This window comes from Trichechus manatus, unplaced genomic scaffold (genome assembly GCF_000243295.1).
Source record: "Trichechus manatus latirostris isolate Lorelei unplaced genomic scaffold, TriManLat1.0 scaffold00114, whole genome shotgun sequence".
NCBI classification, from domain to species: Eukaryota; Metazoa; Chordata; class Mammalia; order Sirenia; family Trichechidae; genus Trichechus; species Trichechus manatus.
This window is the reverse complement of record NW_004444050.1, coordinates 52,774-77,849: the sequence shown is the minus strand read 5'-3', so window position 1 is coordinate 77,849 and position 25,076 is coordinate 52,774. Positions and strand designations below refer to the sequence as shown.

General features: G+C 39.8%; 1 protein-coding gene across 2 annotated transcripts in view; it reads left to right on the top strand.

The window, feature by feature from the left end:
* AMPH (amphiphysin) overlaps positions 1 to 25,076 on the top strand; it is a 291,962-nt gene that overhangs the window by 264,690 nt on the left and 2,196 nt on the right. For both annotated transcript variants that reach the window (XM_004383950.1, XM_004383949.1), the window contains 3 exons: positions 16,756 to 16,965; positions 18,990 to 19,253; positions 21,323 to 21,424. In XM_004383950.1, coding sequence (XP_004384007.1) covers positions 16,756 to 16,965; positions 18,990 to 19,253; positions 21,323 to 21,424 — 576 coding nt within the window. The remainder of the gene's footprint in view (positions 1 to 16,755; positions 16,966 to 18,989; positions 19,254 to 21,322; positions 21,425 to 25,076) is intronic.

The following is a 25,076-nucleotide window of genomic DNA, read 5'->3' as shown; positions in this document are numbered from 1 at the left end:
AAGGAAGCGCCATATCATTTTCCAAAATGGTTGTATCATTTTGCATTCCCACCAGCAGTGCATAAGAGTTCCAATCTCCCTGAAGCCTCTCCAACATTTGTTGTTTTCTGTTTTTTTGATTCGTGACGGTATTGCTGGGGTGAGATGGTATCTCATTATAGTTTTGATTTGCATTTCTCTAATGGCTAGTGATCCTGAGCATTTCCTCATGTGTCTGTAAGCTGCTTGAATGTCTTCATTGGTGAAGTGTCTGTTCATTTCCTTTGCCCATTTTTAATTGGATTATTTGTGGAAAGGTTGCCTTTGATACTCTCCCATTCATGGTAGACGGGTTGTAGAATTCACAAAGAATCAGACCTATGAATGCTTTCCCGGTGATGGCTGGAGAAATGCCTTCAATTAGGGGCCAACCTTCAGGTGATAAACAAATGTATTAATAACTTTGTTGGTTGTGTCTGCATGTTGAAGACAGAGAACTTCCCCCTTAAGATCAGGAACAAGATAAGGATGCCTCTCACCACGGCTTTACAGCATTGTCCTGGAAGTTCTAGCCAGAGCAATTAGGTAAGAAAAAGAAATAAAAGACATCCAAACTGGGAAGGAAGAAGTAAAACTATCCCTTTTTGCAGGTGATATGATCCTGCATATAGAAGACCCCAAAGAATTCACAAGAAGGCTATTAGAGCTAATAGATGAATTCAGCAGAGTGGTAGGATGCAAGGTCAGTGCACAGAAATCAGTAGGATTTTTATACATCAGCAATGAGCAATCTGAAAAGTAAATTAAAGAAACAATTCCATTTATAATAGCATCTAGGAATTAATTGAACAAGAGAGGTGAAAGACTTGTACTCTGATTAAACAAGAGAGGTAAAAGACTTGTACTCTGATTATTTACAATATTAGCATTTTATAGGTTCATTAAGTCCCAACAAGGAATTGAAGTCCCATAATTACAAATCCACAAATCTGCAGGGGTTCCTGTGTGTACCACCATTTGCTCAAAATCAAGTCTGGGGCTGGTTCTTATAATGAAAGGGAGCTTGAGGATGGATTTTGTACGAGGAAGGGAGCTCAGATCTGTTTCAATAGAAATTTATTCCATTACCATGGCCTTGCAGCCATCTACCACACTACATCCACAAACTGGGATGGACTCTCATATGCACTTGAAATGGTTAGTGACATATCCACAACAGTATAGAATAGTATCAAGGAAAATTTACTTTGAAATACGCATGGAGAGTGAAAAATAGTTTATTTCTGAAATTCCGCAAAACGTCTCCCAAGAATTTCAGTGGAGTGCACTACAGCCTGCATAGAATCTGTACATACAGGAACACCAATCTCCCTGTTACCAAAAATGACATTGCCCAGGTTAGATAACCAGAAAGATGAATGTTGTATTTCTTGCTGTTGTTGCCCTAGGTCATTTTAGGGAGAAAAGGGGTAAATCATCTATCAAATGTATAGTTTATTAATAGAGTAGAAAAATAAACAATAGGGAAAGACAATGATGGTAAATACAAATTAAGAATGACTGAAGAAAAATGATCATATTTCCCATCTGAAGATATAGAATTGGACCTTTTGTTTAGCAGCCGAGCTCTTAACCACTGCGCAACCAGGGCTCCTCATCTTCACCAGTGCTTTTAAACTACACTGATTCCATGCCCCAGACTACTGTGTAAGAATTAGTGCCGTAATATCCATGGTTTTGAGCAACGATATTTGACATTGTACAGTAGATTGGAGGTGTGGACTAGAGAAGCTAATGTGTTAAATACAGCTCAAGCATTTATTTTCCATCACTCCCTCTCAGAATATCATGACCACATACCTCTCACACCCTCCCTTATATTAACAAACTTATATAAATAGGTTCTTGTTTTTTGTCAGGTTCCAAATGATTTTCCAATGAACAATATTAATAGTTACTAATGATCAATTACCTACTATGTGCTGAGGAGCCCTGGTGGCACAGTGGTTAGAGTACTCAGCTGCTAACCAAAAGGTTGGCAGTTGGAACCTTCCAGCCACTCAGCAGGTTAAAGATGTGACAGTCTGCTTCTGTAAAGATTTACAGCCTTGGAAACGCTATAGGGCAGTTCTACTCTGCCCTAAAGGGTCACTATGGGTCAGAATCGACTCAACAGCAATGGTTTTTTTTTTTTTTTTTTTTTTACTATGTGCTGGGTTGTTGTTGTTATTTGCTGTCGAGTCAATGCTGACTCATGGCCACCCAAAGTGTGCAGGGTAGAACTGCTCCGTAGGGTTTTGAAGGCTGTGACCTTTCAGAGGCAGATCGCCAAGCCTATCTTCAGAGACGCTTCTGTGTGGGTTTGAACCACCAACCTTGCAGTTAGTAGTCGAACGCTTTACCGTTTGCTCCACCTAGGGACTCCAGGTAATTTGTAAATATGAGTTACAATCCTTTTAATCAAGGGTTATATTTAAAATATTTAATAACCAGTATGGCACAGGCATCAGCCATCACTAAAACCAGCTTCCCGAATATTGGGTAAAGAGATATTTGGAAGAATTCTTCATGTGGAAATTACTTTTCTCCTAAGTGTTATAGGTGAACTGTATAGACGCGACAGTCTATATCCTTTGTGAAATATAAGGCAACTTGGAAAGTCTTATGAAGGATTCATATACTTACTGAGACCCACAGGGGCTGTAAGAACACCCGGTAAAGTTCAGTGTGGGCCACCCTTTCCAAAGAGGAGAAGTTCATTCTCTATTTATTGACTAAAAAATAATAGTAATCATGTTAATTAAGAAGGGTCGCTTACCACAGTTCGATTTACCTAATGCTCTCGAAAGTATCTACCTTCCATGTTTTTAAAATCAACACACTTGGATAAAGTTAATTCTTGTTCTCACTCTACTTTGGAGAATAGAATTATACAGAATGCATTTTTGTTCTTTGAAGTAGATTTATGACTTCTTCATTCTGATCTTAGTAAGCTAAAATCATAATATTAGTGTTATTTTTTTCCTAAAGAAAGGCCCCTTCCGTCACTAGATGTGTGATATGTAGTTGTAAAAGTGTAAAAATCCATGTGTGTCCCCAGCATTAATTAATAGGCCAGCTGCAGTTGTCATCAGTCAAGACTGGGCTGATGTGACCTTTTGAGGTAATCCTTTTTGCTGCCTAAATGTCAGCACACAGTTATTAGTTCAAGTCTTGACAGACGGCATTTCATCTGAGGTAAAGTTTGCGGTGGTTTTGTAAAAGAGAGAGGCAAGTGTAGTTTTGGAAACAGGAAAATCTAGCAGAGATTCACAATGAAACCTGGGGCTTTCAAGAAAAGCTTAATTATTATGTTTTTGTTTATTGTTTTATTCTCCACGTAGCGAATATTGTCTTTAGTTTTCCCCTCACAGCACCCGATTTCACCAGTGTATCTATAAGATGCATCTATAACCAATACCATTACTTCTCTTTCCCCTGATGTTTCTGTGTTATGTAAATAGAGAAAGTGTTCTTCAGGAAAAGAGGATTTCAATATGTGTTTCAGTATATATGTCAGAGAATTAGGTTAAAAAGCAGGTAAAGATGATTATAAAGCCAAGCGATAATGTATTCTTTGATTATAATTATTTACCATGCATGTCGTCTCCTTCCAGAAAATAAATTTTTAGCCATTCCATATTCTTCCATAGAGGCTTATTTTAATTTTATCTAAATTTCTGTCAACTCTTATATTTTGCTTAAGTTATGAATTGGACCAGTGCCCTTTTTTCCCCATTGATTAGAGAAAAAAGCACTGCAATGCAATTTAGGGTTTGCCTAATTTCCAAAACACATAAATAGGGAAACAACTGAGGTAAAGGTGTTTTTAGAATTGTTAGAGATGTGGAAGATGAAATTAAGAACCATTATTTGGGGACTGCTTTTGATTTTGCTGGGTGTATATTAAAAAAAATTATATATAAGTTGACTTGTCAAGAACAGTTTAATCAACAAATATATACCAATCAGAAATGTCAGATCATAATCTGTCAACTTTATCTTTATTGGAAGTCTTTCTCTCTGCTCAAATAGGATGCATGTACTCATTTCCTTCACTCAGTGACACATATATTTGAGTCCTTCATAGGTGTCAGGCTCTGTTCTAGACCCAGGATACAGTGATGCAGTAAATAGATTTGGCTTCTGCTATCATTGTTCTCACAGACCAGTGGTTGAGACCACCATTACATGTGATTGGGACATCTCTCTGTAACAGCCGTGTGCATAGGAAACAGCATCTGAGTTTTCTACTTACACAGAATGAACACATTGAACCAGGGATTTTACTGTGCCTCGAGATGTAACCTCTGAATATGTCAGAGGATGATACTAAAGATCAGAGGAAGCCAGGGAGCTTGATTTATTGTTCGTTCTTTATTAACGTGGATTTATCTTTCAACTCTAAATGCTCACGATAAAGCACACTTTGAATTGTCAAGAAACACACACGTGCATGCACACAAGCACACACACACACACACACAGCGTATCCCTAACTTACAACGTGTTCGAGTTACAACAAACCTCACTTACAACCGTCTTTTTTTTGTACATCTTACTGTTAGTAATATGTACTACATACAATGTTGCAGCACATAATTTGCTGATGTTATCATTCTCAGATGTTTATATGTTTCCACCCCCTAAAGACAAATAAAGACCAGATTCATAAAGATATTGATAATAATATCCCAATGTCACAAGAAGATGGTGGACAACTCCCCACACCTCACAGTGCAGGTTGACCTGGGATTGTCAGTTTTCGTATCTGGAAGATGGAGGCCTTGCTGTTTTGATACGTGGCTGACGTTAAGTATGCATTAACCCCTTGCCAGCTGCTCAGTGGCAGCACACATGAGCCATCTCCCCTCCTCCTGGGGTCTAATAGTCCAAGGTCTCTTTCCAAACAGGCTCAAGTGAGGATTTTGTAAGATTATTGTTTATTCAGAGTGGTATTATAATTACATATGAATATGAACATCAGGATGCAGATTGTTCTTCCACTGTTGAAGAGCCCATTTGTATATGATGGATGCTTAGTGATTTCAATGTTAGTTGTGGTATAATCTTATTGTTACTTACTTAATCTGATGCTTTAGCTTGATGTCTTTAACATGGCTTTGGTTGTAATGAACTTCAGGATTTAAAAAATATATATATTTTTCTCTCTTATTAGTGTGTATTAGGCTTGGTTCATAAGCCCCCATTGAAACCATTCCTGACAATCAGCATAATTTGTTAGCCTGTATAAGACCATTAAAAAATTATGGATAACATGGCTAAGAAAGGGAATTCCAGAACACTTAATTGTGCTCATGTGAAACCTGTACATAGGCCAAGAGGCAGTCATTGGAACAGAACAATGGGATACTTCGTGGTTTAATATCAGGAAAGATGTGTGTCGGGGTTGTATCCTTTCACGATACTTTTTCAATCTGTATGCTGAGCAAATAATCAGAGAAGTTGCACTATATGAAGAAGAATGTGGCATCGGGATTGGAGGAAGACTCATTTAACAATCTGTGATATGCAGATGACACAATCTTGCTTGCTGAAAGCAAAGAGGACTTGAAGCACTTACTGATGAATATCAAAGACTACAGCCTTCTGTATGGATCACACCTCAACATAAAGAAAACAAAAGTCCTCACAACTGGACCAATAAGCAACATCATGATAAATGGAGAAAATATTGAAGTTGTCAAGGATTTCACTTTATTTGAATCCACAATCAAAGCCCATGGAAGCAGCAGTCAGGAAATCAAACAATGCACTGCATTGGACAAATCTGCTACAAAAGTCCTCTTTAAAGTGTTAAAAAGCAAATAAGTCACCTTGAAGACTAAGGTGCGCCTGACCCAAGTCATGGTGTTTTCAATCACCTCATATGCATGTGAAAGCTGGACAATGAATAAGGAAGACTGAAGAACTGATGCATTTGAATTATGGTTTTGGCAAAGAATATTGAATATACCATGGACTTGTAGAAGAATGAACAAATCTGTCTTGCAAGAAGTACATCCAGAATGCTCATTAGAAGCAAGGATGGCAAGAGTTAGTCTGACATACTTTGGACATGTGATCAGGAGGGACCAGTCCCTGGAGAAGGACATCATGCTTGGTAAAAAGTAGAGGGTCAGTGACAAACAGGAAGACCCTCAATGAGATGGATTGACACAGTGGCTGCAACAATGGGCTAAACATAGCAACAATTGTGAGGATGGCACAGGACCAGGCAGTGTTTCATTCTATTGTACATAGGGTCACTATGAGTCAGAACCAACTCAATGGCACCTGTCATGGTTGGAATTATGTCCCCCCAAAAGTGTGTGTATCAATTTGGCTGGGCCATGAGTCCCAGTATTGTGTGGTTGTCCTCCATTTTGTGATTGTAATTTTATGTTAAAGAGGATTGGGATGGGATTGTTACACCATCCTTACCCAGGTCACATCCCTGATCCAATGTAAAGGGACTTTCCCTGGGGTGTGGCCTGCACCACCTTTTATCTCTCAAGAGATAAAAGGAAAGGGAAGCAAGCAGAGAGTTGGGGACCTCATACCGCCAAGAAAGAAGCACTGGGAGCAGTGCACATCCTTTAGACCTGGGGTTCCTGTGCAGAGAAGCTCCTAGTCAAGGGGAAGATTGATGAGAAGGACCTTCCTCCAGAGCTGACAAAGAGAAAGACTTCCTCTGGAGCTGACACCCTGAATTTGGACTTCTAGCCTACTATACTGTGAGAAAATAAATTTCTTTGTTAAAGCCATCCGCTTGTGGTATTTCTGTTAGAGCAGCACTAGATGACTAAGACAGCACCTAACAGCAACAGCAACATAAAACCAGATTCATTCAAATATTAAAAGGACAACTCTACTTAGACAGTATCCCTCTCACCAACGTGAAGCCCACTCCCACCACACAGATTAGAATTTAGATCTGGAAGAGACTTAGAGGTTGTTCTACTGACTCAGCCCTCTCTTTTATGGGTGAGAGTGCTGAGATTTATGCAGTTCGTGGGTAATACAGAACTGAAGATCCAGACTGGTGGGTGTTGGAGTTCTGCCTCCACTTATTGCTCTTCCTTGTTCTGTCCATCCACTCAACATCTCCAGAGTATAAAGACTCTTTGCATGAATGATTCCTCGTTAGTCTTCCATGGACATTAGCTAGGACTAGAAGTACGATCAAGAAAAGGTGCTTGATTTGAGATCAGAGACCTCTTTTTTTGCCTGGTGTCTTACTTTCCTAGTGCTGCTGTAACAGAAATACTACAAGTGGGTGGCTTTAAAGAACAGAAATTTATTTTCTCACGGTTCTGGAGGCTAAAAGTCCAAATCAGTGTCTTGGCTATGTTGATTCCTTCTGTTAGCCTCTCTCCTAGTTTCTGGTGTCTGCCGGTGGTCCTAAGTGTTCCTTTGCATATAGACAGCTCTTGACATATCATCTGTCTTCCCCCTGGGTGTCTCTGTGTCTATCTTGCTCATTCTATAATTCAAAAAGGGTTAGATTTAGGACTCACTGTACTCTAACATGACTTCATTAACAGAGCAAAAGAAAATCCCTGTTTCCAAATAGGGTTATCTTTACAAGGGTTAGGATTTCAACAATATTTTGGGGAGACACGATTCAATCCATAACACCTGGTAAATTGCCTTCTGTTCCAGCATGGAGTCTCAAGCAGCGCAGATACTACCATTTGAGAATTACTGTGTGGCCTAACAGTATGACTAAAATACCAAGGAAGTTATGAGAGAGTAAATTGGGGCCATATCCTAATAGATACTACTGAGTGTCAGCATCTTACATGCATTATCTCACAATAATCCCACGACACAGGCATTATTTAGGTCTCGTTACTCCCATTTTACAGATTAAAGAAATAGAAGCATGGGGAGATTAAATAGTTTAACCAAGATCACATACCCGGAAAGTGATGATGTTGAATTCGGATCCTGGCATTTTAATCCATAGATAGCCACATCTTGACTATTCCATTCTATGTCCTTAAAAAAAGTCAGGTTCTACAAAAGTAAATTTATCAACTAATTTTGTATCACATTTAACTGAGGCCATCAGGATCACCACTAGACTGAAATCTCTCCATCATGACACCAGGACATCCCACAACTATTGACTAGACTTGATCAGGGTCCCTGGTTTGTAGCTGCCAAAGAGAGACAGAAACTCTTGTGCAGCCTCATTGTAGAGCTCCTCAGAGGCAATTTGTGTCTTAGTCCCCAACATCGGCGCAAATGGGCATCAATGGGGTGGTATTGGAAAGAGCCCTGAACTGGGAGTCTGATGAATTGGATCTATGGATAATGAGTGGCGTTGGGCAAATCATTTTAACCCTCTGTGCCTCAGTTTTCTCATCTCTACTTTAAGAGGGTTGGGCCTGATAAGTTCTAAATTCTCTTCCTGTTCTCAAAAATCTACAAATTATTATTTTACAAATAAGGATTTCCAAGTTCTTTGTGGCGATGACAGCACCCTTTGTTTATGGCTCCTCCCCACCCCCCAGGCTCTGTTGGCTAGGCAGTGGGGTGACAAAACATCATGGAGTAGGTTTTACTTACCAATCCATGGACTGTTCAAAGGCTGTGAAATGAGAGGGTTGGCAGTTGGGTCTTCCAAGTGTGACTGTCAGCCGTCTATACCCTTCCTTGAGATTCAGGCCCCACATTGCCATCTGGTCAGGTCCCAGGCTGCCCTGTGAGGTACATGTTGTGTTTGGCAGGGTGGGGGTTTGGTGTAGTATCAACAGATCATGAAATTTAGATGATTTGCAGGTTGCCATGTCTTGGTCTTGTCTCTGGGTATGTCTGGCAGCCCTGCCTCTGCATTCTGCCAAGCCCACCCTCGACCCACTCACAAGAAGGCAATTTCAGCAGTAGCTGTAAACAATGTACGTATCTTTCAGAGAAAATGTAGCCAGGCAAGGTAATATATTTATGGCACTATCAAGACATCTTTCTTATATAAACTCTTTAACAGACTATTTACAGTCCCCACCGAGACTGTCTATTGTCGCTGCTCCAAAAACTAATATTTGCTAATCTCTTTATTCTCTGAGAGTGCACATACGTGATATTTACCTTTTCTTCAAAAAGTAAATAAACTGTTCCTATCCACTTCTCTCATACACTTTGCAAATAAATCTTTAACTAAACCTTTAAATATTGATATATGTCATTATGGGATATTCTGCTAGCCCTTAAAGTCCACATTAACAAAAACTTCATTAACTTTGGCATCTCTGAAGGAGACCTTAATTTTTAAAGAAAGTTGTATTGCTAATTCTAACTGATGTTGCCATGGCAACACTGCTGCCAGCAGCTGAGTTGTGTTGGGACCTGGCTGCTGAGGGTTTATGATGGGACTGCAGGCAATACTAGGAGAGTAAATTGAAAAAGATGATTGAGATGAAGGTCAGGGGAAAACAAACAACAACGCTAAATTTCTTTATTAGAAAGGAAGCGCATAAATGTGTCAAATGAAGTTTGCAATACGAGGCACGATCTTTGAAAGGAGCCCCATTGGGGACCTGGCTTTGTATGGGAGAGCTTGCCCCTACAGTTGCACTGAAGGAAATTATGGCCTGTGGTGTGAAGAGGCATACAAGACACCTGCCTGCGTCTTAGTACAGGAATCTTCTCTTTGGGGTCATAATGATATACTGTGGATCCTAGCTGTCGCTTGGGCTTTTCTTTAACACGAATCCAGAAGAAACTTCGGTATTTTAATACAAATACCAAGATCTTCAGATAAGTCAAGAGCTCAAGTTGGATTCAGAAAAAGGGATGGTCAGGAAAAGGCAAAAGTGTCTGTAGCTGGATTCCCACCGTTGTAACTCTCTCCCTCTGTCACTTTTCCAGTGAGTTTACGAAGCCGGGCCCAGAAGGGTACAGGGGCTTACTCCAGCTTCACAGCTAATTAGTGGAAGAGGCAGAACTAGAACTCTGATGCCCAGCTTTGTGTCCAGTGCTACTCCTACTCCAGCATACTTCCTTATTTTAAAATGAGAACATTGGGCTAAATGAGCCCTGGGGTCTTTCTAGCTTTGGGATCACATTAATCACTCACTTTTGAACATAGTTATGAATGCCCAAGTGCCAATTTCTAAAGTTTCTCACTTGTAACTTGAAATGCAACAGATAAAAGAAGTGAAGATTGGATGGTTTTCCTTCTCCCTTATCCGTTCTGCACTTGTCCTTCTCAGCAATGCAATCTACAGGATTGCTGGCAAAAATAATGCAGAGAAATTCTATCTAACCAAACTCTTCTTGCTATATCACTTTATCACATAATTTACTATTGATTAAAAGGGACTGTATGACGTGTTTGATAGGGGCCCAGATTGTACATGTATACGACTAAAGAGAAAAGTTATTTATAATCTAGATATCTCTTTGTGAAGATTAACACTCCAAGAGTGTAAGTGAATGCACTGATTGCTTATAAGAATACACACATTCTGAGTAGTGTCTGGGGTCTTAAAAGCTTGTGAACGGCCATCTAAGATACTCCACTGATCTTAACCTGTCTGAAGCAAGGGAGAATGAAGAAAACCAAAGACACAAGGGAAAGATTAGTCCAAAGGACTAACGGACCACAACTACCACAGCCTCCACGAGACTCAGTCCAGCACAACTAGATGGTACCCAGCTACCGCCACCGACTGCTCTGACAGGGATCACGGTAAAGGGTCCCAGACAGAGCTGGAGAAAAATGTAGAACAAAATTCTAACTCACACACACATAAAAAAGACCAGACTTACTTGTCTGACAGAGACTGGAGAAACCCCGAGAGTATGGCCCCCGGACACCCTTTTAGCTCAGTAATGAAGTTACTCCTGAGGTTCACCCTTTAGCCAAAGATTAGACAGGCCCATAAAACAAAACGACACTAAAGGGGCACGCCAGCCCAGGGGCAAAGACAAGAAGGCAGGAGGGGACAGGAAAGCTGATAATGGGGAACCCAAGGTTGAGAAGGGGAGAGTGTTGGCATGTCGTGGGGTTGGTGACCAGTGTCACAAAACAATATGTGTATTAATTGTTTAATGAGAAACTAGTTTGCTATGTGAACCTTCATCTAAAGTACAATAAAAAAATTTAAAAAAATAAATTGAATTAAAAAATTTCCACAGGGCCATGTATAGTAAAAAAAAAAAAAAAAAAAAAAAGAATACACTCATATTCTTTTTTAAATATCGCTTGCTTGGGAGTTGTCACATGAATCAGCGGGTCTGTAGGAGGCACTCCAGGTTTCAGGATCACGGTGGAACTGTGATTTAAGAGGTGCATTTTCTTCTTGGATGTGGGATGGTGCAAAAAAACACACAATTTCGAGTTAGACATAACTGTGTTCCAATCCTGGTTTATTGACTTTTGGTGAGTTATTTAAACTCAGAGCTTTGATTTACTTGCTTAGGAAATAGAGATAATATTTAATAGGGTTGTAATGAGAATAATATGCAATAATGTAAACTGTCTGCAATAGTGCCTAGAAAATGGTAGATTCACGGTAAATGTCAGTGTCCCCCATGGGCTACAGAATGTGCGTATATTAAAACTGTCAAGCAGAAGCCTGTCTGTGGATCAGAATTATTATTCTTCATGTGGGGGTATATTAATAAACCTAGAATTCAATAATCTTTCAGTCAAGTGCTTCTGTCAAATGCAAATTTCAGAAAGATTGCCACTCTGATTCTAGAATAAAATATCCTTTAGCCGTGAAATAAAATCATTGGGTTAAAATTAAATACCTACATATCTTACATTCTTTACTTATAATTTGTGTCATTTATTCCAGGAGTATTTTAATGGAAACGAAATGTGTCCAGGAGTGCATAAATGAAAATTGTATGAGAAAACAGAGAACATTAAGAAAAAACTCTTATTAGATTCACCAGTACAAACTTTTAGTCTCCATTTTAATGTTCTTCATTGGTGAAGAGCTTGGCTGCTAACCAAAAGTTGGCAGTTTGAATCCACTAGCCGCTCCTTGGAAACCTGTGGGATCACAATGAGTCGGAATCAACTCGATGGCATTGGGTTTGGTTTTTTGGTTTCTTTTTGCAAAATATACAAAAAGAGTAGAAGTTTCAGTAGTCTGAATTTATAAATACTGACCAATAATCTGCTAAAGCTCAGGAGAATTTTCTCCAAACCAAAGCATGAATGGGTCCTTTAAGCAGTAGCTGAGTCAGGCACAGAAAATGTGTGAGATATCCACCCATCCTCACCCCAGATAGAAGGTGACCGGCATCGAGCCTCCCGTGAATATGGGAGCACCTTTCTGAGGCATCCAGGCCATTTGGGCCTGCTGCTGCTCTTATACCAAACCCAGAAAAACCAATCCCATTCCTAACAATTTGATTCCAACTCATAGCAACCCTATAGGACAGAGCAGAACTGCTCTACAGGGTTTCCAAGGCTGTAAATCTTTAAAGAAGCAAACTGCCACATCTTTCGCCCATGGAGTGGCTGGTGGGCGCAAACTGCCAACCTTTCAGTTAGCACTCGAGCTGCGTTAACCACTGTGCAACCAGGGCTTATACTCTAAAGTAGGATGTACTCTAAAGGATGTATTCTAACGCCAGTACATCCTTTTACACATATAGTTGGGGGATTCAAGGCAGATGGTTGTGTGTAGACACTTGATGAATCCCTCCCCAGCCCGTTCTGAAAAGGATGTCTAAGCATCTCTGTATGGTGAATAAAATGGAACAAGGGGAACCCACCTACCAGGTCAACAGTGAACATGATGTCCAGGGGTGACAGATTCTCTTGCAGCCTATCACTACCCTTACTCATTTGGGATCTAAGTCCCTGGTGACCTGCTTTCACGGCACCATCTCCTAGAGGGACTGGCTAGTTTTATGTCATTTTGCAGAATTTATGCTCAGGCCATCAGAGAATTGCGTTCATTTAATTCCACTTCCAGAAATTTTTGCTCATGCAACTATTGAAGTCACATTTGCTTTCCACCAAAGAGATTGTTGGAGCAGAAGGAGGAAGGCAGTGAGGTCTGTTTGATGCAATAGACTAAGAACCACAGCTCACCATCTCAAAAGAAGTGTTCATGTGGAACCTAGTGATTTCTGAGTGATTAATATACAAATTATCAGTAGACACGGGCCATGCCTCTTGAATCTTGTGGATAGAGTGAGCAGCACGTGCCTGAGATCGGTGAAAGCTTGTTTAGTCTCTCTTTGCATGAGGTGTTTTCATTTGACCAACAAACAGTGAGAAGATGGGATAATGCTCTTTCTTTTAACATTTAATGACACTGAAATTTAATAGGATTGAATATCAAAGGCTTGAAATACCTTCAATAGATTCTGTCATCTGGTCTCCCTGGATAACACTTAAAAAAAGAAAAGTGAATAGCAGTCATTTATCACTGTGGTTTTTCCTAGCAGGTGTAACATCTACTGTAGGAAGCAGAGCATAGAAAATGCTTTTCTTTTCCAAATCTGCAAATAGCTAACAAATTGGAATGCATAAAAATAACCATAAAAAAAGGAGTCACTCTATCTCTAGAAATCTTTTCAATCTTTCCTGGTTTCATCTAAGCTAATACCTAATCTGAGCAAATGGGTTCCTATTTTCCACTGTAATTTTATGTTGTTCTATTGTTGGGGTCAGTAAATAGACATTGAAAATATTTGGTAAGAGCAAAAAAATGTGGAGCAGGTTCCAGCCATGAAGGGGAAATTGCAGCCTCATGATTATCAAATCAATGACAGAAACAAAGATATGAGGCAATACAGGTAGTGGACAATCTTTTTCTTACAGCTAGTGTCATGTTTTTAAACTCTATAAAATCAAATTATTAATTAAGCAATGACTAACAAAATAGGAAGAGGCGTGGGTGGTCCAAATGGTTACTAACCTAAAGGTTGGCATTTCAAACCCACCCAGCAGCTCCAGGGAAGAAATGCCTGGCAATCTGCTTCCACGAAGCTTGCAGCCGCGAAAAACCCTGTGGAGCAGCTCTGCTCTGTAACACGTGTGGTCACCATGAGTCTGAATCAACCTGACAGCAACTAACAACAACAACAGAGGAATTCATTATTAATGAGTTCAGGAAAACTGAAAGAGTATTAATTTCTTTCCTTGTCTAATATCGTTCAAATCTTTGACTTTTCTTCTTTACAGTCAAACTGCCAGTCTCCTTTACGCCTTGCCTTCGCTTGTTTTGCTAATTTTAATATTTCACTGATCTTACTTTGCCATCATTTTGCCAACAATTTTCTATGTGCTCCATTCTGTTTTCTGTGACAGAGACCAGGTAAATTGCTGAAGCCAGGAGGGCTTGCTTCTGCTACGTCAGCGAACGTTAGAGCAGTCAGATGGCGTCCTTGGCCTCCCCCTGCTGGTGTGCTGGCATTACTGCAGCCACACTGACAGTGTCAGGTCTAAATCGTATCCAGCAAATAATGCCGCTTTAATTTATTTAGCAAATGAAAGGTGATAATATGTGTGTCTTGCAATAATAAAATCTGATACAGACAAAGTGATAGAGATAATTTAAGGACTAACGATTAACATTCTACTTTTATGGTGAGAGTTAAAAAATTACTTTTGGCAATACACTCAATTCTTCACAGAAATATGTCCTCTTCTGGAGATAAAATATCAATTCAGTTGAGAGTACAATTCAGATGCTAACAGTACGTGCTTGGAACACATATATATGGAAGGAATTATGTATAATTTATTATTGAGTGGTTTATAAATAAGACAATCAAGTAATATAATGACTGTTACAGCAGTATGTACGTGTGTATGTCTGTGTTGGAGCCCTGGTGTGTAGTGGTTAAGAGCTTGGCTACTAACCCAAAGGACGGCAGTTCGAATCCACCAGTTGCTCCTTGGAAATCCTGTGGGGCAGTTCTACTCTGTCCTATGCGATCACTCTGAGTCGGAATCAGCTCGATGGCAACAGGTTTGGTTTGGTTGGTTTTGGTAACAGTAACAATAACATCCATAAAAAAGATCAGTGTTTATTTAAAACAAGATATGCAATTCTCTTAAATTTTTAAATAAACTTTGTATTACGGGAATTTCAGCCATTCACCAAAGTATAAATGTCAATGTACCTGTCACCGCATGTCAATAATTATCAACATTTAGAATTCACTGTAAATAAGTGTCTGTTACAAATTCATATAAAAAAGGGTGACTTCTCTGAACCTATGCACTTTAACAACAAGGTAAAAAGGAAAAAATAAATGCTTTATCAGAGCTAGTGACTATATTTTGGATCATTGACACTTTTCATAGAGAGCCAAATTCTCATGATAGACGATTCTCATAAGAGAGGGAAATTAATTTCTAGAAAATGAAAATTTCTAATAAACACTATAACTATTAACATTATTTTTCATCCCCAAACTAAAATATTATATTGTAAAAAAAAAAAAAAAGGTATTCAGCAACGGGTTATTTTTCTTTAATCTAGTACCTGTAGATTGAGTCAAAAGAAGGGGTTTTTTATTCCTTGTTATGAATCTAGGTGTGTGGTGTGTATTCTTCTTCTCCCATCTCTGATACCCACTTCACAGACACTGACACAGCATTGCCCTTTTTAGGGTTCTGCGTTTCAGAGTTAATATCTGCAACATTAGGCTTTCCTAAGTTAATAGGATAAGCTGGGTAGAACTGATTCAATAAAGGAAAGGAATGGCTAAGCCTAATCACATCAGATAGCAAGATCAATTTTTGAAGTATGTGTCCTGGGTATATCATATATTATCAGTCTAATTTTCTCCTTCTTCCTCAGGCTTTTTATTTGAGCCTCTGAAATCAGCTCTGCCTAGATGATGATGTTGGAGTCGTGTTAAAGACTTGGACTCACTCCAAGACCAATTTACTCAATACTGAACTTCTGATTGCACTCATTTAGTTCATTACTGCATGTTTTAAATACCACAGAAACTCTTCTTTTAACTGTTCTGAGTGTAGGAACAAAATTCTAATTTTTTTTTTTTGTATTTTACTTCTCCCAGTAAAAATTCAAAATCTGATTTTGGCATTTTGCTCACAAACACATGGCTGTACAGATATCTGGTGTATTATAACTACAGATTGGATAACAACAATTATTTTTCTTTTTTTCTTTATTCTCATGAGGTCTCATTGAGAAAGCCCCCCCCCCCCACCGCCACCCCACCTTTTTTTAGGTGAATGTGATTGAAGTTTTGAGACCTTTCCCAGGAAGGTTTTAAAGTTTGTATTGAAATACAGGTTTTTCTAAATTCTGATTTTGTGGGATGAGGATGCTTTTCATATGTTGTTTTCCTCTATGATCCAGGTTTTGGGCCCAGACGCTTTCTATCTTGTGGCTTAAATGTCCGCTAGGGCCTCATTGTCATCTGCTTTCAGCCAACAAGAATAGAAGGAGCTTGTGGAGGGGACCATCCATACCTTAAAGCCTTGGCTAAGGGATGGCCTGTGTCATTTCTACTTGAATTCCATTGTCCACGTGTAACTGCAAGGAAGGCTGAGGGATGTAGAATTGTGTTCCCAGGAAGGAGACAAGTCCAATTTTTGATAAACAGATGGCAGATGCTGCTGCCCCTGAATTCTGGGATTCAGTAAATTTACAAAGAAAGCTTCAAAGTCTGATGAGCCTCAGCAGAGAGGAGAGAAGTGAAGGGGTTGTGTTTGACTCTTAACTGAGACCCACGAAGAGGCAGCCATGCCCTATCTTGGTTCCTGGTTTACAGGTTGTGCCTGGAACTGACGTTGATGTGGCTGCTGGAACCTTGGCGTTGACAGCTGAGGGCGCCCCAGTGGAGGAAGCAGAGACAGAGAAGGCAGCTCTCCCTGCAGAGCAAGGAATAAATTTAGAGGAGGCCAAAGCCGATACTGAAACCACAGAGGCTGTGGATAGTGACAGACCTCTTCCAGAAGAAACAGAGGTAGCAGTGCCTCAGGTAAGGGTTCTGGTGAAATGGGGGTTCTGGGAAGATGGCATCAGTTGGAATGTTTGTCTGTTGGTTAATGGTGATAACTGTTTTCAGATGTGGAATAAGTTTGTCGCCATTTTGTGATGACCCATCCCATCTAAAAAGTGTACTGGTTGCTCGGAGAGAGTGGTCCTGCATCCTCTGGGTCCTACACAGGCCCCCAGTGCCTATGGCCTACTGGGCTTCAGCACAGATAGGGGAAAAAGAAACAGTGGAATAACGTGATGGAGAAAAGGAATGACACACACAGGATACAAAGGATGAGAATGGAGGGTGAAGAAAGAGCATCTGATTGAATCATAGGATTGTTGTAGGGATTATATGAGAAAATACCCATAGCCAGTGCCAGGCACAAGGTGAGAACTCAATATTAGTAGTTAAATCATATTACTATTATTGCTGTTTTGTGGTGGATATTATTACTAAAGTGCTTCAATTCACCATTAGGCTCATTTCACCAAGGGCCCATTCTTATCTTGTACTTTTAAAAGGGAAATGAACCCTAAATGCATAGATGGAGTTGGAGTTAGCCCTCAGTCCTTCATGCCCAACGGGAAGGTAGTTCTTCACATCTTCAGAGTAGTGTTCAGAGGTAACAAGACCACATGCTCCGTGACTGTGGGAGCCTCTGACCCATGTCCCACTGCAGGGACAGCTTTTCTGCAGCCCACTTGGTCCTTCTTGATTGTGGGACGTCACAATGAATAGTGGGCTTAATGTTATGCTTTCCTTTCCCTGATGATTTTATTCACCATAAATTCCCTCAAGTCTCTCAAGGGTTGTTTAATGCTTGAAACTGAATTGTTCCTTTCATCCCACTGGAAAAACAGCAGATAACAGTGGTATTTGGAGAAGTAACTCAAAAGAATACCCAATATTTTTCTGAGATTTTCTTGTCACGTTGCCAGGAGTATTCATGTCTATATTGTTGTGCTTGTTGACCAGAGTGTATTGTGTTCTCCAAATTGAAGAATGGGAATGCTATGCCCACTGGTATCCTAGGAAATATAGAACGTAATCTGAAAGGCAATAAGCATCTCTGAATTTCCATATGCTAGTGAAACTCCCCTCCTTGCTCATCTTTGTTAAATAAAATAAAAAGGAGGTCTTGATGCTTTGGTTTTGCTTTTCACCAGGCAATAGAGACAGATGGCAGGGCTAGTAACCCCTCAAGAAGTAACTGCAGTGTGTGCTCCAGTGATAACCAACAAGCAAAGACTAGCCAATTGTGCCCAAATACAGGCTAACTATTTGAATCCAGCATGCAATTTCAGGCTATTCAGGAGTCCCACAGGACTCTGGGCAAAAAGGAGTTACCGGAAGTTAAATGTCAGCTTCAAACAAGTGTTAGTCTTCACCAGGACAAGAATGAACCACTGCAAACATGAGACCCACAGAGGCTTATCCTTGGCATCCTATTATGTTCAGGTTCAGGATTGCCTCCCCAACACCATCAGAGGTATCCTCTCCTTCAGCCTCCTATCCCAAGGAGCCTTGGTGGTGCAATGGTTAAGCGTTTGGCTGTTAACCAAAAGGTGGACTGTTTGAACTCACCAGTCGCTCTGCGGGAGAAAAGACCTGGTGGTCTGCTCCTGTAAAGATTACAGCCTTGGAAACCCTGTGGGGCAGTTTTCTTCTGAAAAGGGTCACTATGAGTCAGAATCTACTTGATGGCAATGGGTCTCACTTTTCCAGTTTGCACAGAAATCTCACTGTCTTCAAAGTGCATGATTATTCTAGATCCAGAAGAGCTATCTCACTAAGGTTTTCAGACACACAAAGAACTGAGAGGAGGCTGTGTCAGCAGGGCAGAAGCCCAAAGGCAGGGAAGCCTGGGCTGGGTTTGGAGAACAGCCAGGTGTCTAGTTGCATGGGTTATGTGCAGGAGGCAGTAGCAAAGAAGGGTGGAGGGAGGTTGAGGCAGGTCGTGGAGGACCCAGAAGTCTTGTTTCCCAGGCCCTCCTCAGCACCACCACGTTTCCTTCCCCCAGGAGAAGGTCATCCCTTCTGTGGTCATAGAGCCCGCTTCCAACCACGAAGGGGAGGGAGAACATGACATAACCATCAGCGCAGAAGCCAAAGAGGCAACTGATGAGGCAGCTCTCCCAGGCTCCACCAGCGAGACAGTGCCTGCCACGGAGCAGAAGACCCTGGAGGACGCTCCACCCGCCCCCTCGGCACAGGCTGGAGATGCTGACCAGTCAGGACCTGTACGCGACGCCTCTCAGGAATTGCCCCCCGGCTTTCTCTATAAGGTCTTTTTTTTCTTTTCTTTTTAAAAATCTCACAGCCATTTGCCTTGACTTTGCTTTGAGTCCTTTCTGTTCAAACCTTTGATTCTCTAATTTCAACTTTTGCTTTTGCAATGTATATTTTTTCTTAGTTCTGCTTTTCCCTTCATGCGAACATCATTGTAAAATGGCAAGATTTCCATGCTGCTGGACAAGCAAGCAGGGGGCCCTGGTGGTGTAGTGGTTAAAGCAGTTGGCTGCTAACTGAAAGGTTAGTGGCACCCGCCAGCTGCTCATGGGAGAACGATGTGGCAGTCTGCTTCTGTAAAGATTACAGCCTTGGAAACCCTAAAGGGAGGTTCTGCTCTGTCCTATAGGATCAGTATGAGTCAGAATTGACTCGATGGCAGCAGGTTTGGACAAGCATGCACTACAGTAATATCTGTTCTTATTTTAACAAGGAAAGGACACCACAGATCGAATGATTGCGCATCAGTGAGTGAGTTAATTTTTTCCGCTGCTCTTACCCTCTTCTCTGCTGCCTGGTGCTCTGTGGGTGCCTTTACTAGTCTGCATCCCAACCGGATTATACACCTCTGTAGGGTAGGACACATGAATTATTGGTCAGCCCTTCTTCTTACTACAGTACATGACACTGAGTAGAGTGTCAATAAATATTTTTTAAATAAATGAATAAAAATATTAATGATTTTCTATGGAGAGGAAGTTACCAAAAAAAGACCAAATTGATGGGAAAAAGTTTTTTCTCAGAATGGCCATCCCGTGACTACTTGGCATCTTCATACACCAAAGAGGCCTTATAAAGGACATTCGGGAAACACCTAAAAGGCAACTGCTTGGGATTTTTAAGTTCTGTAATTTGATTTTATGTTTCACAATTCAGATTGTTTTCTTTTAAAAAAGTGTTAAACTTGTGCGTTTGAGGGGGTGCAAGTTGGATTGTAGTTCTCTCTCTTTCTGTCTCTGTTCATTAGAAAGTAACTGCACCAAGCTATATCAAATGGGGATGGGAATGGGTATAATGAATTTATGAATGAATTAATGTGACAAAACATTAAACACTTGGTTAGTGAAGGCCTTGTGTCCCCATGTGTTTTGTTTTCATTAGAGTACTAGAAGGAAAGGAAGCAGTGTGCCGTGCAAGGCCAGGACTTGTTGGATCCAGCCCTGGCTTCTCTAAGTACTGTGCAACCTGAGCCCCATCACATAACTCCTCTGGGCTTCAGTTTGTCATCAGAGAAATTAATTTTGGGGTCAGATAGTCATTTCCAGCTCTGACACTTTACGATTATATATGAAAAGTACACATTAAAAAAACAGATTGTTTAATCTTGTGGGACGGGGGTTGGGAGGCAGGTTGAGGGCAGGGATATGGAAGAAATAAGAGTGAGCATGAGTTATTAGCTGTCCCAGCTGAGCTATGGGTACATGGGGGATTCATTATACTATTCCTTTTACCTTAAATTTATTTTTCTGTAATAAAGCATTAAGGAAATCTTTAAAAAAAGAGGAAAGAGAAGAAAGAGATTGCCATGGTTTTAAGGGTAGGATAGGGAAGGGAGGAAGTTTATTTAAAAAGAGATTGATTCAGGGTTTAATTAAATATTCATTCCCTTGAAACATGCCTCTGGTGGTTTTCCCAGTTATTAACTGACAGAAGCTAAGGTTAGAGGAACTTTGAACTAGCCAGTTCAAGCTTTAAAAAAAAAAAAAAAAGAAAGAAATAGTAAAGCATCAGTGATAATAAAAGGCAGATCTTTTAAAAATATATGATAATTAAAAATGTAATTCATGCACTACTGTTCTGCTATTGCAGGGGGCATTGCATTGCTAAATCCACAACCAAAAGGTCTCAGTATCAATCTGTAAGATTCAGGCATATCAAGTTAACAGAGAATAGGATTTCCATTCTGCCATTACAGCCCTTCTTCCGTGGGGCATGATACATATCTTAATCTTTTTATCTAGTTTGAAGATGCTTCTGAGAATGCCTGCTGAGAATTTGGCTGGGAGACTTATTTTACTTCCCTTTCTTTTCTTAAATTAATTGATTATTTTACACTCTTTTGCAGGTGGAAACACTGCATGACTTTGAGGCAGCAAATTCTGATGAACTTAACTTACAAAGGGGTGACGTGGTGTTGGTGGTCCCATCGGACTCAGAAGCTGACCAGGTAGAGGATGAGATTAGAAAGTGCTGCAGGATGCATTTTTTTTCCTTAAGGTCACTGGACACAGTGGACATCTGAAGACATTTCTATTTTCTGAGATGCTGCAAGCTGCCTTTGACAATGGCATTAACTGTAGGTTTTCAGGGCATCTTTGTGGAATGCTGTCACTTTGTATTTTTTTAAGGCAAAAAAGATGACCATTTCTTATCATAGCCACTTTCTAGGGAGTTGTCTCTGGCCTACTGCACCAGTCTTCAGTAAGTGCAGACACTGTCCACGTGTACTTCCATAGACTTGCCGGGGTGATTTTAACCAGTTAAGAACAGTGCATCTCTAGTAGTCTTTTAGGGAGATAGAAAAAGCTGCATGGTGAGCCCACTAATGCCTGTAGAGGTAGGAAGTGTAATCCTCCTAGTGAGAGCTTACTGAGTTCCCAAATGCTCCATCACAGTGCTAGGTGGTTAGAGATATTTGCCAAGAGGCCCTCTGTGTAAGGGAGATCCTTATTTCTGACTAGGATACTGACTCCAAATCCCTACCCACTGAAGTGGGCTGCACTACATTTTTCCTGAACTAGAGATTGGCCCAGGCATCTTGTTCTGTGCCTGCTTTTCCCTGGTTGCCATCCCACTGGCTCTCAGATGGTTTACCAGGACTTGTTTTACAAGCTCATTGCAGAGGATGCGAGAGCTAAGAGCCTCTAGGTGAAAGAGAGAGTCACAGTAAGAGGAGAGAATTCTAACAGGGCTTTGTTCCACTTCAGGGTTACTTATAACCCCTAAATTCGACCCACTAAAAGTCCCCTTTGAAAGTGGTTGCCTCTGTGGGGGTAGGGATTGACTGGGAAATGAAATGTCAGGAGAGAACTTTCTGGAGTGATGGAAATGCTGTATACCTTGATAGGGGTGTGGGTTACATGGGTGTATCCATTTGTCAAAACTCATTGAAATGTGGCTAAAGATATATGCATTTTACAGTATTTAAATTACACTTCAATTTTTTTTTTTAAGTTTCTTTAAAAAAAAAAAAAATCCCTCTAGCAGAGTGATCTGATGTTAAGGTGCTGAGAACTCTATTTTGTTCTTATTCATAGGATTCGTGAACCTTTGAGATTGAATGCAAAATGTATAAATGTGTCTGTTGACAATTTTGTTTCTAGAGTGAAGAACTATAATTTCCATAACATTCCCAAAGAGACTTACGTGCCTTTTCCCAAAAAAATAAAGTTAGGCATCACTGCTTTTGTGGTTAAGGCTTCCATGTCCCCACATTTTGTTTTTTCTCTTGACAATACACTTACCAACACAGATCAGGTACTGGGTCAAACAAACAAACAAAAATGTCTCTGTCCACATAGAATTAAAGTATAAGTTAATACTAATAATATATCTGTAAAAGCCCCCAATATTTGAAAATTTAAAAAAATATACTTCAGAGTAATCCACAGGTCACAACACAAGTTAAAAAAAAATATTCCCCCGTGATGATTGATTCTACATTTTCCACTTAAGGTAAAAATAGATCAAGTTAAATACAAAATAAATAGAAGGAATGAAATAATAAAAATAAAATCAGAAATCAATGCAATAAAGAAGACACATAATAGATAAAATCAATAAAGCTGAAGTTGATTCTTTGAAAGGATTAATAAAATTGTTAAAAGCTTAGAAGGACTCTTCAGGAACAAAAGTGGTAAGGTATCAATTACCAATATCAGGCAAAAGGAACTATGTCTGCAGATCTCAAAGACATTAAAAGGATAATTAGGAAGTAGTGTGATAAAATTTATGACAATTATTTTAACAACTTAAATAAACTGCACATGTTTTTTGCAAAATGCCACTTGGTAAAATGGACACAAAAAATTAAATAATGTGAAAAGCCTCATAACTACTGGGGAATTGAATTTGTAATTAAAAAAAAAAAATCCTTCCTACAAAAAACACTTCAAGCCCAGATGGTTTCACTGGTGAATTCCATCAAAAATTCAGGAAAGAATCAATATCAATTATACACAAACTCTTTCAGAAAATAGAGGAGGGAATGCTTATCATCTTCTTCTCTGCAGCCAGCATTATCCTGATATGAAAACCTGAGAAGGACATAAGGTGAAAAAAAAATTACAGATAGCATCCCTCATAAAAAACAGATGCAAATATCCTAACAAAATATTTAATAAATGAAATCTAGTAGCATATAAAAAGAATAACAAGTGGGCTTTATTCCAGAAATACAAAGTTGGTTGGTGATTTGAAAATCAAGCAATGTAATTCACCATATCAACTGAATAAAGGAGGAAACCTTATGACATCTTAGTAGATGCAGAAAAAGCATTTGACAGAATCTAACACTTATGCATTATAAAAACTCTCAGCAAGCTGCAAATGGAATAGAACTGCTCCGACTCAATAAAGGGAATCCATAAAAATTCTACATGTAACAACATACTTAATGGTAAAAGATTGAGGAAATTTTCTAAGATTGGAAACAAGAAAAGGATGTCTGTTCTCCACACTTTGATTCAACATTGTACTAAAAGTGCACTAAGAAAAGAAAAATGAAAGGAATAAACATTGGAAAGGAAAAAAAAGAAAACTTTCTGCATACAACATGATTACTTACATGACAAGTAAGGAATCTATAAAACAACTACTAGGAATACTAGGATTAATAAGTGAGAGAGAGGAGTTAGAATTTCCAACCCGGGGTATAGATTTGTCTGTCTGTTTAGTTCTGTCAGCTTTTGTTTCAGTCATATTGAAGCTGTGTTATTAAATTCATACATATTCATGATTTTTTAATTTTCCTAATGAATTGACTCCTGTGTTATCATGAAATGTCTTTCCTTACCTCTGGCGATATTCCTTGCTGATACAAATGGAGTTAAACCAGCTTTCTCATGCTGCTGTTTGAATACTATATATGTTTTCCCATGCCTTTACTTTCAACCTGTGTCTTTATATTTAAATAGATCTTTCTATTCTTACCAGCTGCCCTAAATTCCTAGGGGAAAAGCTGTATTAGCATAGATCTTACCCAGTGTACTTCCCTACTTTCCAGGGTTGAATACTGCCTTCTTTTGGTCATTCTCCAATGCCTCAAATAGTTAATGTGTGTATGTGTGTGTGTTGTGGATGGATAGACAGACAACAGACAGACAGATAAGTGCTGTTGAGTAGACTCTGACTCATGGTGACCTTGTGTACAACAGAACGAAACATTGCCTGGTCCTGCGTCATCCTCACAATCGCCAGCATGTTCTAGTCCATCATTGCAGCTGTTGTCCCAGTCTGTCTCACTGAGGGTCTCACTTGCCTTTGCTGACCCTCTACTTCACCAAACATGATGTTCTCTTTCAGCGATTGATCCTTCCTGATGATGTCCCCAAAGCAAACTATTTAGACAGTGTTCTTTTGTTATCCATAAGGTTTGGATCTTTGGCTAATTTTCAGAAGTAGATAGGCAGGCCTTTCTTCCTAGTTTTATTCTGGAAGCTCCACTGAAACTTGTCCACCATGGGTGACCCTGCTGGTATTTGAAATATCAGTGATATAGCTTCCATTCTCACAGCAACACGCAAGCCACAAACTGTATAACAGTGTGACAAACTGACAGACGGGTCCTAGCACACACATATATAACCCTATTATATGAA